This window comes from Euprymna scolopes, chromosome 4 (assembly GCF_053919585.1).
Source record: "Euprymna scolopes isolate OS-2025 chromosome 4, ASM5391958v1, whole genome shotgun sequence".
Classification (NCBI taxonomy): domain Eukaryota; kingdom Metazoa; phylum Mollusca; class Cephalopoda; order Sepiida; family Sepiolidae; genus Euprymna; species Euprymna scolopes.
The window spans coordinates 25,799,161-25,811,660 of record NC_136485.1 but is presented as its reverse complement, the minus strand read 5'-3'; the positions used below and the strand labels follow the sequence as shown (position 1 = coordinate 25,811,660).

The following is a 12,500-nucleotide window of genomic DNA, read 5'->3' as shown; positions in this document are numbered from 1 at the left end:
AGGCTTAATTTGATCGAAATTATCAGCAAACCAATCTCTATATCTGGGAACCTTCTATTCAAGAACTTCAACACCTTTTTGGTATATTGTATCTATTACTGTCTCCCAGTCACAATCTGAGAAATCCACCTGGTTGAAAGCAGATTTCAAGGAACTTCGTACGACTGGATCCTTCAATTTGGAAACATCAATACGTTTAGGCACTTTGACACAATTGAAACGGCTTTTTTTGCGAATTGTAATTCTCAGTTTAGCTCTGACCATTAAATGATCAGTACAACAGTCAGCACCACGCATTACTCTAACTTCGCAAAAATTACCAAAATCACCACGTCTACACAGTACGTAATCAAGCAAATAACCATGTTTAGATTGGGGATGGAACCAGGTCTCCTTGTGGTTATCTGGAGTATATATATATATATATATATATATATATATATATATATATATATATATATATATATATATATATATATATATATATATGTATATATATATGTATATATATATATATATATATATATATATATATATTAATTCAATTTTCACCCCAAACAAGGCACAGTGCCACTTTGTAGCAGGGGGCTACTATTAGGGAATTAATTAGCGGGGTCATTATGAAGGGAGAAGAGTAGAAAGATGTTTGTTAATATTACACTTGAACTTCTGCATATCATTGCAGTTGGGAAAGCAGAATGCCGGAAGGGAGTTCCAAAGACCCGCAGTTCTGGGGAAGAAACTACTGGAGTAAAAGGCCTTCCTGCACCTAGGGATCTCCACTGTAAAGGGATGAGACTTAGTAGCTTGTCGGGTTTGTCGGGGGTAGTTACGTCGGGGAGGTACAAGTGTTTGCAGTTCGTCAGAGCATTCACCATTAAAGTATTTGTAGAACAGGCAGAGGGATGCAACATCTCGTCGATGGGACAGAGGTTGAAGCTCAGATGACAGTTCAGGACCTATCAGGTTTGCGACTCTTTTTTGAACCCTGTCCAGGAGCGAGAGACAAGCAGCAGATGCACCAGCCCAGATGTGACAACAGTACTCCATACATGGGCGAATGGTTGCCTTATAGACGTATAGGATACTGGCAGGCGTAAGTAGTTTTCTAGCACGGTAGGGGGAGACAACCTTCCTTGCAGCAGCCTTGGCAATGCTCTCAATGTATCTATTCCAGTTCATATTCCCTGTAAACGTTAGGCCGAGGAGTTTAAAAGAAGTACTTTCAGGCAATGTGTTCTTGGCCATTGCTATTGGTGGTAGAGAAGGTTTCTTGTAGTTATTGAAGGAAACAAGCTTAGTCTTAGAAGCATTGAATGAGACCAACCATTTTTGTCCCCATTCCACTACGGATTGGAGGTCATCCTCTAGTGTTTCTGCCATTTTCTTTGATATGTGTTCATTTGTTTTCCCCTAATATCTGTTATAGAGAGTGGTGTCATCGGCAAATATACCCATCTCCGAAACAATATTATCAGGGAGGTCGTTTATGAATATCAGGAACAATAGAGGTCCAAGGATAGACCCCTGAGGCACTCCCGCATTTATGTCATATTGTTTGGATGTACGTCCGTCGAGGACAACTTTGATTTTTCTATTACTTAAGAAGGATTTAATTACGTTATGAATTATTCCAGTGATTCCATATGATCTAATTTTCCTTAGAAGACCATCGTGCCATACCCTGTCAAAAGCCTTAGATATATCAAGGGCCACCGCTCTACCCTCCCCTGTTTTATCCAATGAACGGTATATACGTTCAGAAACTACAGTTAAGATATCTGCTGTTGAACGGGCTTGCCTGAATCCATATTGTTTGTCAGTCAAGAGTTTAGCAGCTGTTAGGTGCTGGACTAGGGCGTTATTAACTAAGGACTCAAATATTTTGGCGAAAAGCGGGAGGAGGCTAATGGGGCGATAATTTAGTGGGTCAGTTCTTTCACCAGAATTCTTGAAGACTGGTACCACAGAGGCGGTTTTCCAGCAGTCGGGAAAACAAGATTCGTTAAGGCATTTATTGTAAAGTTTGGACAGAACTGGAGCAACCTCGGCAGAGCATTTTTTTAATAGCACAGCCGGGATGAGATCTGGTCCACATGCTTTAGAGGTGTCTAGGTTTTTTATTATATCATGTACCTGTATGTATATATATATATATATATATATATATATATATATATATATATATATATATATATATATAGATACAGATACATATACATACACACATGCATACAAACACACATAAAATATATACACACATACATATATGCATACATACACATTCACATGTACATACACATTCACATATATAAACATGCATACACATATACATGCATAGACACACACACCCATATAATGATGACAAATCAATTAGTACATGCTTTCAGAATTTCAATCCCACACGCGTCACAACGTTTCCATCGCTACAGGACTATTTTTATAGACAAATGTTTGAGGAAGTATCTACAGAAGATGATGTTGCAGAGTTTTAGCTTTGCGAGACAGTTTAATTTCTCTCTCGTTTGAGATCTAATAAAAAGCAAGAGCAAGATAGCCAGAAACAAGGTAAACTTAACCCCAGCATAATGGGTGTACTGCTCTCCCGCTTGAAGGTTTTTTGAATCATAGATTTGCTTTTCCTAGAGAGGTTGCCTTCACCAGGGCTTACGGGAACCCTCTCCACCTACATTCACATGGAAATAAACGCATGCATGCACACATACATGCATGCGCACAAAATGCACGCAAACACACATACGAATCTATACAAACATGCAAATATACACACATTAAGGCCCGCATATAAGCATGTCCATACATGTGCATACACAAACGAACACATACGCATACATGTAAAATACACATGAACGGGCGTTCCGGAAGTCATAGGATGAAGGTGATGTGTGCAATTCAATGAGTTTTCCATGAATAAAAAAGAAAAATAATTCATGACAAACAATTTGTAGAAAAGATAGTCACTCGTTGAAGACTGTGTGCAAGTTTACAAAGCAATGTACGTCGGAATCAGACGAAAACAAAATCCACCAGATGAGTCCTAAAACGCCTGGATATTTTTATATAAATAAAATTATTATTTACAAGACACTTCTGCTGTAGATAATGATGATGGCAAATTTCACACATTATTATACAAATAAATGGACGTAATATATATATATATATATATATATATATATATATGTATATATGTAAATACACATATATATATATACATATACATATATATCTTTAATATATACGCATACATAAATAATATACATCTATACCCCTATAAATTTGTTGGTTTTTGTGTATAGAAATTCATATTAACAACCTTTTTTCTGGTTTTTGCAAAGGAAAATACAACTTTGTTATATATTGACCGTGGATCTGCATAAATCGTCAATATATCTAGCTAATTCGCATACTCTTTTAAACATCTATTTTAATTAATTCTCTATTAGTTTATTTCGTTTTTTTTTTTTGGAGGGGGTGAACATCTTCAGTTAACTATTGCATGTAATTATATTAATGCATATATTCTACATGATTTATACTTGCGTAATATTTGTGTAAATAGGTTACAATAAACAGAAATCTTTATATATATATATATATTTATATATATATATATATATATATATATATATATATATATATATATATATTAGGGTAGGTCGATTTTGGAACCGTACATAATGGTATTGGTAGAAAGTTGCAAAATAATGTTAAAAGTTACCACAAGAAATATTTTTCTGTAAAATTTTTTATTTTGTTGCGAATTCCAACTTAAAGACCAAATAAATTCCAATTTTTATCATGGCGTCGGTGACAATGCCACTATGTACCGCTTAAATAAAACCCGAGTGTTAACATAGCAAGCAATACAATACATTATAATAATAAATATTTAAAAATTTATTATTTCGTGTTTTTAGAGATTAAACGAAAATATAAAAAACAAAAACAATAAAAATGTTCTAATATTGTATTGTTTATAGAAATATCTATATATATATGTAAGTTTTATTTATTGGGTAATTTATAAAGATTCACCGGTTGAAATTACGACGCACGTGTTTTCGTGTTTACGTTTTTTAAATAAACTCTTGAATTATCTCTGACCTATTTTCTGTTTAAATATCGCTTAAATTTTTCTCTAAAATAGGCTTAAATATAAAAAACAACAACATATATAATTATTCTGATTCGTTTCTATTTCAAAAAGATAGTGTTTATTCCTAAAAAAAAAAAAAAACAACGAGCGAGCTGAACTTCATATTTCCCTTTAAGGTAAGTCAACAAGAGTATTTATTTCAAATTTTCTCAAATTTATTAAGTGTTTTTGTGTACTTATGCACTTATGTTACCGTGCTGAAATAATAACATTATTATTTAGAAAGCCATTTAAACATGGAAATAGTTTTGCAACTATTCTGCACTTACACCTAATAATTTAATTTAAAAAAAAAAAAGAAAAGGGTCATTATCAACTTTCTTTCCAACTCCCCCAAAAACTTTAAAATGACAACTTTTTTCGGTTTTCGGGGGTGCTGAAAACGAATATCACATTTAAATTTTGGGCAGATAAGTAGTTTTCATGATATGAAGAAATTACTTTTTAAAAACTGGGATATAACTTTCCTATATAAATGTAACGTACAATGGGTACCCACTTTCTGGTCATCTAGTTACGTCTTCATATCATGAAAACAATTTTTTTCTGTCACAGGCAAGTATTTTGATAAATGTGCAGAATGTTTCCACCCTCGAAAAATCCTTTAAAATGACTACATTTATAGATTCCCTCCAAGCAAAAATTCTCTGTTTACATGCGGCCCCCACAACGATTCCCCCTCGCACCTCCAAACGGACAATTTTTGCTGGGGGAGGCTGTCTATAAAGTGGTAATTTTAAAGTTTGAGGGAAAGTTGAAAAGAAATTTGACATTGACTAAAAGAAGATATCCTAAAACTCGATTTTAACTTGAAAATACAATTTTAAAAATAGCACGGTAACATAAGCGCAAAAGCACCAAATTTTAAAATCAAATTTATTTAAAAATTATTTGTGTAATTTAATTTCTGATTTTATTTATTTATTTATTTTCAGATATTTTATTCAAAATGTTCCGAAAATCTACAATGTCAACTCGTAGTAAAAATGTAATGAAATTTTCTGGTCTACCTTCACCGTTAAATAAAACGGAACCTCCAGTTTATCGACAAATAATACAATATAGTTATTATTTACGAAATACTTACCCTCACCTTTCAAATTTTGCTATTTCCAAATTAATAACAAAAGAAATCATAGATATTTGGAAAGCGGTTAACCCATGTTTACCTCTTTTAAGTGAAATGACTATTTTAAAAAAGGTGACTATTCTATGTTTCGAGAAGGCCAAGCAAATAAATAGGAGAGCTCTTCCTGCTTCCCAAAAGAAATTCTGGGTGGAAAAACTGGATTCACTATTTGATATTTCGTCCTGTTCTTGCAAACTGCCAGTTTTTAGTTGTGACGACTATCATGTAAAATGCAATAAAGAAAATTGCCAGATTGAACACATTATTTGCACCTGTCCTCTTCAAAAGAAGGTAAGTTATTTTTTTATTTTTCTTACAATGCCTTTATGAGATAATCTCATCTCCAAACCAATTTCCATATTTTAAGATTATTTAAATATATAAACCATTTTCCCCTTTTATTTTTCATGCAAACTAATTTTTATATTAATCTGTTTAGATGTATTTTGATATAAGTAAAATCTGATTTTTCAGGTTCCAGTTGAGGACCGTAAATACCTCAAGGATCAGAGAAACAAAATAGGGCCGAAAGGTACTTTTCAGCTTGGTCCAGTTGATAAAAGTGCTATAAAAAAAGTAAAAAGGAACGAAAGGGATTAATAAAAAATACATATTCATCACCAACACCTTCGACTTCAAATCTCCAGAGTAATGTCTCCTCTCCCTCTTACTCATCTTCTCAAAGTGAAGATCCAGAAGAAGAATATTTGCAGTCAAAAAGTCACCTAAAAGGACCTTATAGCCTTGTTAAATTTCCCAGATATGCTCTTGAGTTAGTCAGGGGTGGCGTATCTTCTAATCTTGGAGCCAGCCTTGCCAATGCTTTTCTCTTGGATTTGCAGGCTATGCACCTTCTTGTGCCCAATATTTACATAAATAACATCTTTATTGATAAATGTAAAATTGACAGGGCAAAAACTAAAGTAAAAACAACTGCACAAGAAAAACATAATGAAAGTGTTGAAAATTTAATATGCATTGGAGTTGATGGGAGAATGGATAAGGAGACATTACTGTATAAGGAAACTGTAAAGGAAAATGGACAGAAAATTATGAAAAAAGCCAAGGCACCAGAACGTCATTTAACATTTACAAAAGAGACAGGACATGAAAGTCAATATTTGACACACAGGGTTCTTCCAAACAATGCTGCAACAGGTGATGTTCATGCAGAGAAAGTGATGGATGTTTTGCATGAATTCAACAGTGAAAACACCATCAAGGCTATCCTTGTTGATAACACGAATGCAAACACAGGTTGTGAAGGTGGAATGGTGGCAATTTTAGAAAAAAAGCTAAAAAAAAATCTTCATACAATTGGTTGCTCTTTGCACCATAATGAATTACCTTTCAGGGCTCTTTTTAAAAACATGGATGGTTGCGCAAAAGGCCCTACTACATTTAGCGGACCCCTGGGGAAATTATGCTCAAATGATTGCCATGATTTACCCCAAACATCATTTTCCAAAATTAGAAATCCTCTAGATTTAATTTTGAAAATTGATGAAATGACTGACCTGAGTTGTGACCAGAGACTATTGTATGAATATACAGTAGGTATTTCTAGAGGTAAAGTTGACTCTAGATATGCTTCATGGAAAATTGGTCCTTTAAACCAGGCAAGATGGCTAACTTTGGCCATAAGGCTCATGTGTTTATGGACTCGTGGTGCATACCCACAAAGGCTCACAACAAAACTCCAGAAGCTAATAAATTTCATTGTAAATGTTTATGCCATTTGTTGGTTTGAAATTAAAAAAAATAATAAACTCCACAATCAGCAAATGCACATTTTTAATATGATCCAGAGGATTAAGGAGCAGCCGCAGGAAATCCAACAGATCACATTAAAAAACATACAAGGTAATGCATTTTGTTTACTGCCTGAAAACCTTCTATATTCGATGGTCAAATCTGAGGAAGTTGAAGTAAGAGAAGAAGCTATAAAACGAATTTTGGCCATTAGGTAAGTAAATATTTCTTTCTTTCAACAACTCAATTATTTATTCCAATTTATACAAACAGTTTTAAAGATTTCATCTAATTTCACCATAATTATTAAAGCAGTACACACCAGAATTTTTTAATATTCAGTTAATTTTTATATTATTTCAGGAGTGGGGAGTCAACCAGGAAACGCTTAAAAAGAATACCACATATCAATTTTAATGCGACCCATTGGACACAATTAATAGACTTGAACTTATGTGGTATTTTTGAATCACCAATGACGGAAGATTTTTCTGATTCTGAACTTCAAGAATCTTTATTTACTGGGAACAAGCTGGACTTGTCAGATTTGCCCTCACATTCTCAGGGCGTGGAACGGGCAGTCAAGTTAACAACGGAGGCATCACAGACCGTGTATGGTTTTGAAGCAAGACATCAACACATCACAGCCAAAGTGTTGAGTCAGAAATTGAGACCAGCATTTTTGTCTAAGGGCTCTTATATGGAGCAGTTTGACAATATATTAAGCTCACCCAAATAAAGTTTGATCTTTTCCTTGTTTGTTTGTTTCTTGAAATGAAAGACCGACATCAGATCCATAGCGACTCCAGAAAGTATTTGCCACTGCAATCCTCTACCTGTACAAAAAACACATACGTTCTAAGAGGGAGTACTGCTGCCACATCTGGGATGGAGCTCCAAAGCATACCCTTTCCTCTCTTGACAGAGTGCAGAACATCTACTTATTACTTAACTTACTTAGAGTTGCCACACAGTTTGGATAATTGGTGAAATTTAAAAAGATAAAAGTAAAATGCGGGGGGGGGCATCTTTTCAATTTGAAGATTATTAATATTTTTTTTTAATTAATATCATTTTCATAAAATAAAAAGACATCCTCTGATTTGAAATACTGAAACATTTTGGTATTTACACAAATATTCAAGACGAACCTTGCAAAAAACAAGGAATTTTCAGTATATTTTCGTCTAAAACTTTGATTTAAAATACGCAAAAAACCGGTCGAGCATTTCATCTAATTTTTTGCATGAGTACTTAATATGTCCAGACGCAACTTTCGGTAAGTGCCATTTTTTAATATTCTGAAAAAAGTGAAAAATCGACCTACCCTAATATATATATATATATATATATATATGCGTATATATTTTTGTTTAATAATTTTTGCTAAGCAAACCCCTGTCAGTTTTGGTTTACAGACATGGAACTTCATATAAAGGATATTCACACCCATGCAAAACTTTAGATGTGGGTATTAACTGGAGAAAATCAGTGCAAAAGTTTAAAAATGAAAGAATGGAAAGATGGCAGGTGGAGATCGAAACATGGTATTACGAATATGCATACGGTTCATGTTGTAATTTTTAGCCTCGCAGCAAACATACCTTCGCAGCCAAGGCTATTAGCAAAACTTCAATCGTAAGCTGAACCTTTTGGTTTTGATTCTAAGTTGTGGCACACGAGGCGTGTTTTGCTTTTTTTTTAATCATTGCTACCTATTGGGTCCGATATAATATAATAATAAATACGAAATCTGCATTAATACAAATGTCATATTTAAGCGTATTTTTCGACTGGGCAATGCTGGGATGCGTACTAGTCTATATATCTATAAAAGTGAACGTGTATGTGTACATTTTCCTTCCTAATAACTCTGTTAATTTTCAGTCTACAGACTCGAAATTTGATATACAGGACACTGAGTTTTGGGAAAATCTACATGATCGGTTTCCGGCCAGAAATTTAGCTGTTAAGGGGTCAAAGTTAGACGATTTGACCTTTGTGAACTCTAACAAACTCCTCCGATAATATTAGGTTTAAACACTTGAAATTTTAGATATAGGTTCCATGGACATGGGTCTTACTTAATAACTCAATGTGAGCACAAAATATAATTGTTAAGGGGCCATAATAGGAGTCAAAGTTTAAAAAATTTACTGTTTTTGTTTTTTGTCTTTTTTTTTTCTCAGCAGACACCTCCAACTACCCGGGCAACGCCGGACACCCATGCTAGTAAGATATATATATATATATATATATATATATATATATATATATATATATATATATATATATATATATATATATATATATACGAGCATCATGCTAGTAATCACACAATTTGTATCTTACAAATAAACATGTTAAAAAAATGATGTAAAAAGTATTTTCTGTATATTCACAATAATTCTCAAGCTACTTATTTTTTATGTCGCGGTCCTTAAAATTCGGTATGCACCTTGTCACTTCGTCATTGTCATAAAACAAAACTGAAGACTCACTGATCTAACAGTACTTACATCAAAGGCATCTACTAAAACACTTAGTCTGCCAATCAATATTTTACATTATATACACATAGTAAAATGTGAACTCGTATTCCTCCGGGTAGTAATTTCATCTAAAACATCTTGTAGTGTAAATTTCAGTTTAGTGAAACTAATGTTTGTTACACAAAATTATCTATAAATAATTGCTTTATCATATACTAGCCATACATGTTAATTGAGATCATGTAAGGTTTCACACTTTTTGACAAAAAATTGTCTGAGTACTTTCGTTGAAAACACAGAGGTATATATTTTTTTTTACTTTGACCCCAATTTTGACCTTTAACCTTTTTTACTTTGGTCTTATAACAAAATACCAAGTTTTACCCGTGTGCCACTTCACTACATCTTAAATTTCAAGTTTTTAGAGCAACAATTGGCGGAGAAAATTTGTAGAATCTTCAAAGGTCAACACTTTTAACTTTGACCTGTTAGCGTAAACATTTTCACCCCGGAACTTATTAAACTGCTTGTCGCATATCTGAAGACTCGTTCGGTATAAATTTCAAATGTTTAGACAATAAATTGGCTGAGTAGTTTAGCCTGACAGGGCAAAGGTCATCTATTTTGAACTTTGACCCCATTACAGCTCAATGTTTCGATCCAAACTGAAAAAAGGGTGGTATCTCTGTGAATACCCTTTACGTAAAAGTTCAAATGTTTAGACTAGAAATTGGCTGAATAATTTGGTAAATACCGCAGAGGTAAGAGTTTTTTTTTAACTTCTAACCGAATCTTGACCCATTAACACTTTTTGTCTGGGCGTCAATAAAATTAAAACGTTTGATCGATGTCCCAGGAAGTTACATCTAAAATTTAAGTGTTTAGATCAAAATTTAATGGAGGAATTTGGTAGAGATTTCAAAGATCAAATCGTTAACTCTCTTCCCTTAGGAGCTAAATTTCTGGCTAAAAAACGACCAAAAACGTTTTCACAAATCTCAATATTTCTTATATCCACTGTCTAGTGTCTAGACAGAAATTTGTCTGAGTTGTTTGGTAGGGAAATGTACACACACACACACACACACATACACACACACGCACACCCACATTTCGGTTTTATAGATATATAGATATGTAAATATGTATATGATATCAATTTGCTATCCTTCAGTCTTTTTTAAATACACGCAAACACACATTTATGTGTGTGTGTGCGTGTGTGTGTGCGTGTGTGTGTATAGCGAAGGGAAGAGAACAATATATAGGTCGATTCATAGAACATGTTCACATTTAGAGAGATATACATAGCATATGATATTGATGAATAAACAGAAAAATTTGCGTATTAATAAAAGTGTCAGAAATGTTAGTTGACTTAATTATGACTCGTTTCACTCGATGAACAGTTCATTATTTATCCTTCAAAGGGATGTTTCAGTCACCATTTCAATGCTAGCAAGAAGATTAGTATTTGATCATGAGGGTAAAGCAATCGCAATGTTATGAATGTCTAGCAAGCGACTTTCAGAGATTAAATAAATGGCATCAGTAAAAAAAAATAACGTTATTAATTCCAAAAGAACTCCGTAATACCTCTGCTCCGGCATGTACGAGTAGATGGGGAAAAATAACTCGGAGAAAGCAGGAAATCAAAGAGATCATCAAAAACAGAGAAATAGCACTGATCCAATCTTTAGAGTGCGTTTTTATTCCCGCATTGTGATTATTCTAATGGAATGCACAGGCCGTTTTCTTTTTTTTTTTTTGTTATGAAACGACCTCCGAACTATCTCGTGTTCTTTAGATTCTCATATAGACGTATCATTTGCAACATCGTGTTCATTTTTTATTTACGTGTGCTGTTCTTACATATGATGGAACCTGTCAATGGGAACTGAATTGTTCTTCATTTTTCTTTACTCATCTGTGATAAGAACATAACAAGACAAAAGAGCGAATAGTATAGGGACGATTTACAAATTAAATATATGTATATATCAACCGAAAAATACAAGGCCAGTATAACATATTCTTCGGTATATACAATATATACGCTGGTCTACAAGGGTTGTTTTAACTACATTACACACACACACACACACACACACACATATATATATATGTGTGTGTGTGTGTATATATATATATATATATATATATATATATATATATACATTTTCTGGTAACCCTTGCGTCTAGAATCTTTGATAATATCCTCATATCATTTTTTTCTTGGCACCGTAATCTACAGACTCTAAGACATTACAAGAATGTTTTTTAGTATTAACGGTTGTATGTTAATAGGCATGTTTAATTCTTAAGACTAACTCTTCGATGTTTTCCGTTTTTACATTTTAGAAGTAGTCACGTCATTGCTAAAGGCTAAAAGCATATCGACTGCTGTCTACTTTATCTCATTTTCGACACTTGTCACATCTTTATCTCATTTTCGACATTTGTCACATCTTTATCTCATTTTCGACACTTGTCACATCTTTCAATCATACATATTGCTAACTATCCCCAGAGAACGAACATTAAGTAATATTTTTGTATATTCACTATTTTCATTATACATTACAGTAAAACTCAGTTTATATCATTATCCGAACCATATAACTCGTTTGTATTTATACACATTCTTGATACTCTTACAACATGACCATTAACCGAAATACGTAATTAAATTAACGAAACAAGGAATGCTAATCCTTATTAGTAGAATGTTATATATTTTCCATCCTTCCGCTGTTGCTTATATTTTTGCTGTCAATGTAACCTGTGAAGTTCTTCATATGTATATTGTCGAACTGTGTATTCATTCTAGCGAAAATTTAATCGAAGTGGACAGTCTGTCTGTCAAATTGCAAAATCTGCAGGGGGTGTGGAATGGAACCTCATATTTAGCTAACAGAAGTAAACTCCAAATCGAATGTTAACGAGA

At 33.3% G+C, this 12,500-nt stretch overlaps 2 protein-coding genes across 2 annotated transcripts; both read left to right on the top strand.

Moving 5' to 3' along the window:
- The first annotated feature begins 5,054 nt into the window (after positions 1-5,054).
- LOC145266959 (uncharacterized) lies at positions 5,055-6,048 on the top strand. Its single transcript, XM_080122791.1, has 2 exons — positions 5,055-5,600; positions 5,784-6,048. The coding sequence occupies exons 1-2, from the start codon at positions 5,130-5,132 to the stop codon at positions 5,907-5,909; spliced, it is 597 nt and encodes a 198-aa protein (XP_079978917.1). The 5' UTR covers positions 5,055-5,129; the 3' UTR covers positions 5,910-6,048.
- Positions 6,049-6,304: 256 nt separating this feature from the next.
- Positions 6,305-7,814, top strand: LOC145270566 (uncharacterized). Its single transcript, XM_080126200.1, has 2 exons — positions 6,305-7,275; positions 7,425-7,814. Exons 1-2 carry the CDS (start codon positions 6,305-6,307, stop codon positions 7,798-7,800), a joined length of 1,347 nt encoding a protein of 448 aa, XP_079982326.1. The 3' UTR covers positions 7,801-7,814.
- Positions 7,815-12,500: the final 4,686 nt, after the last annotated feature.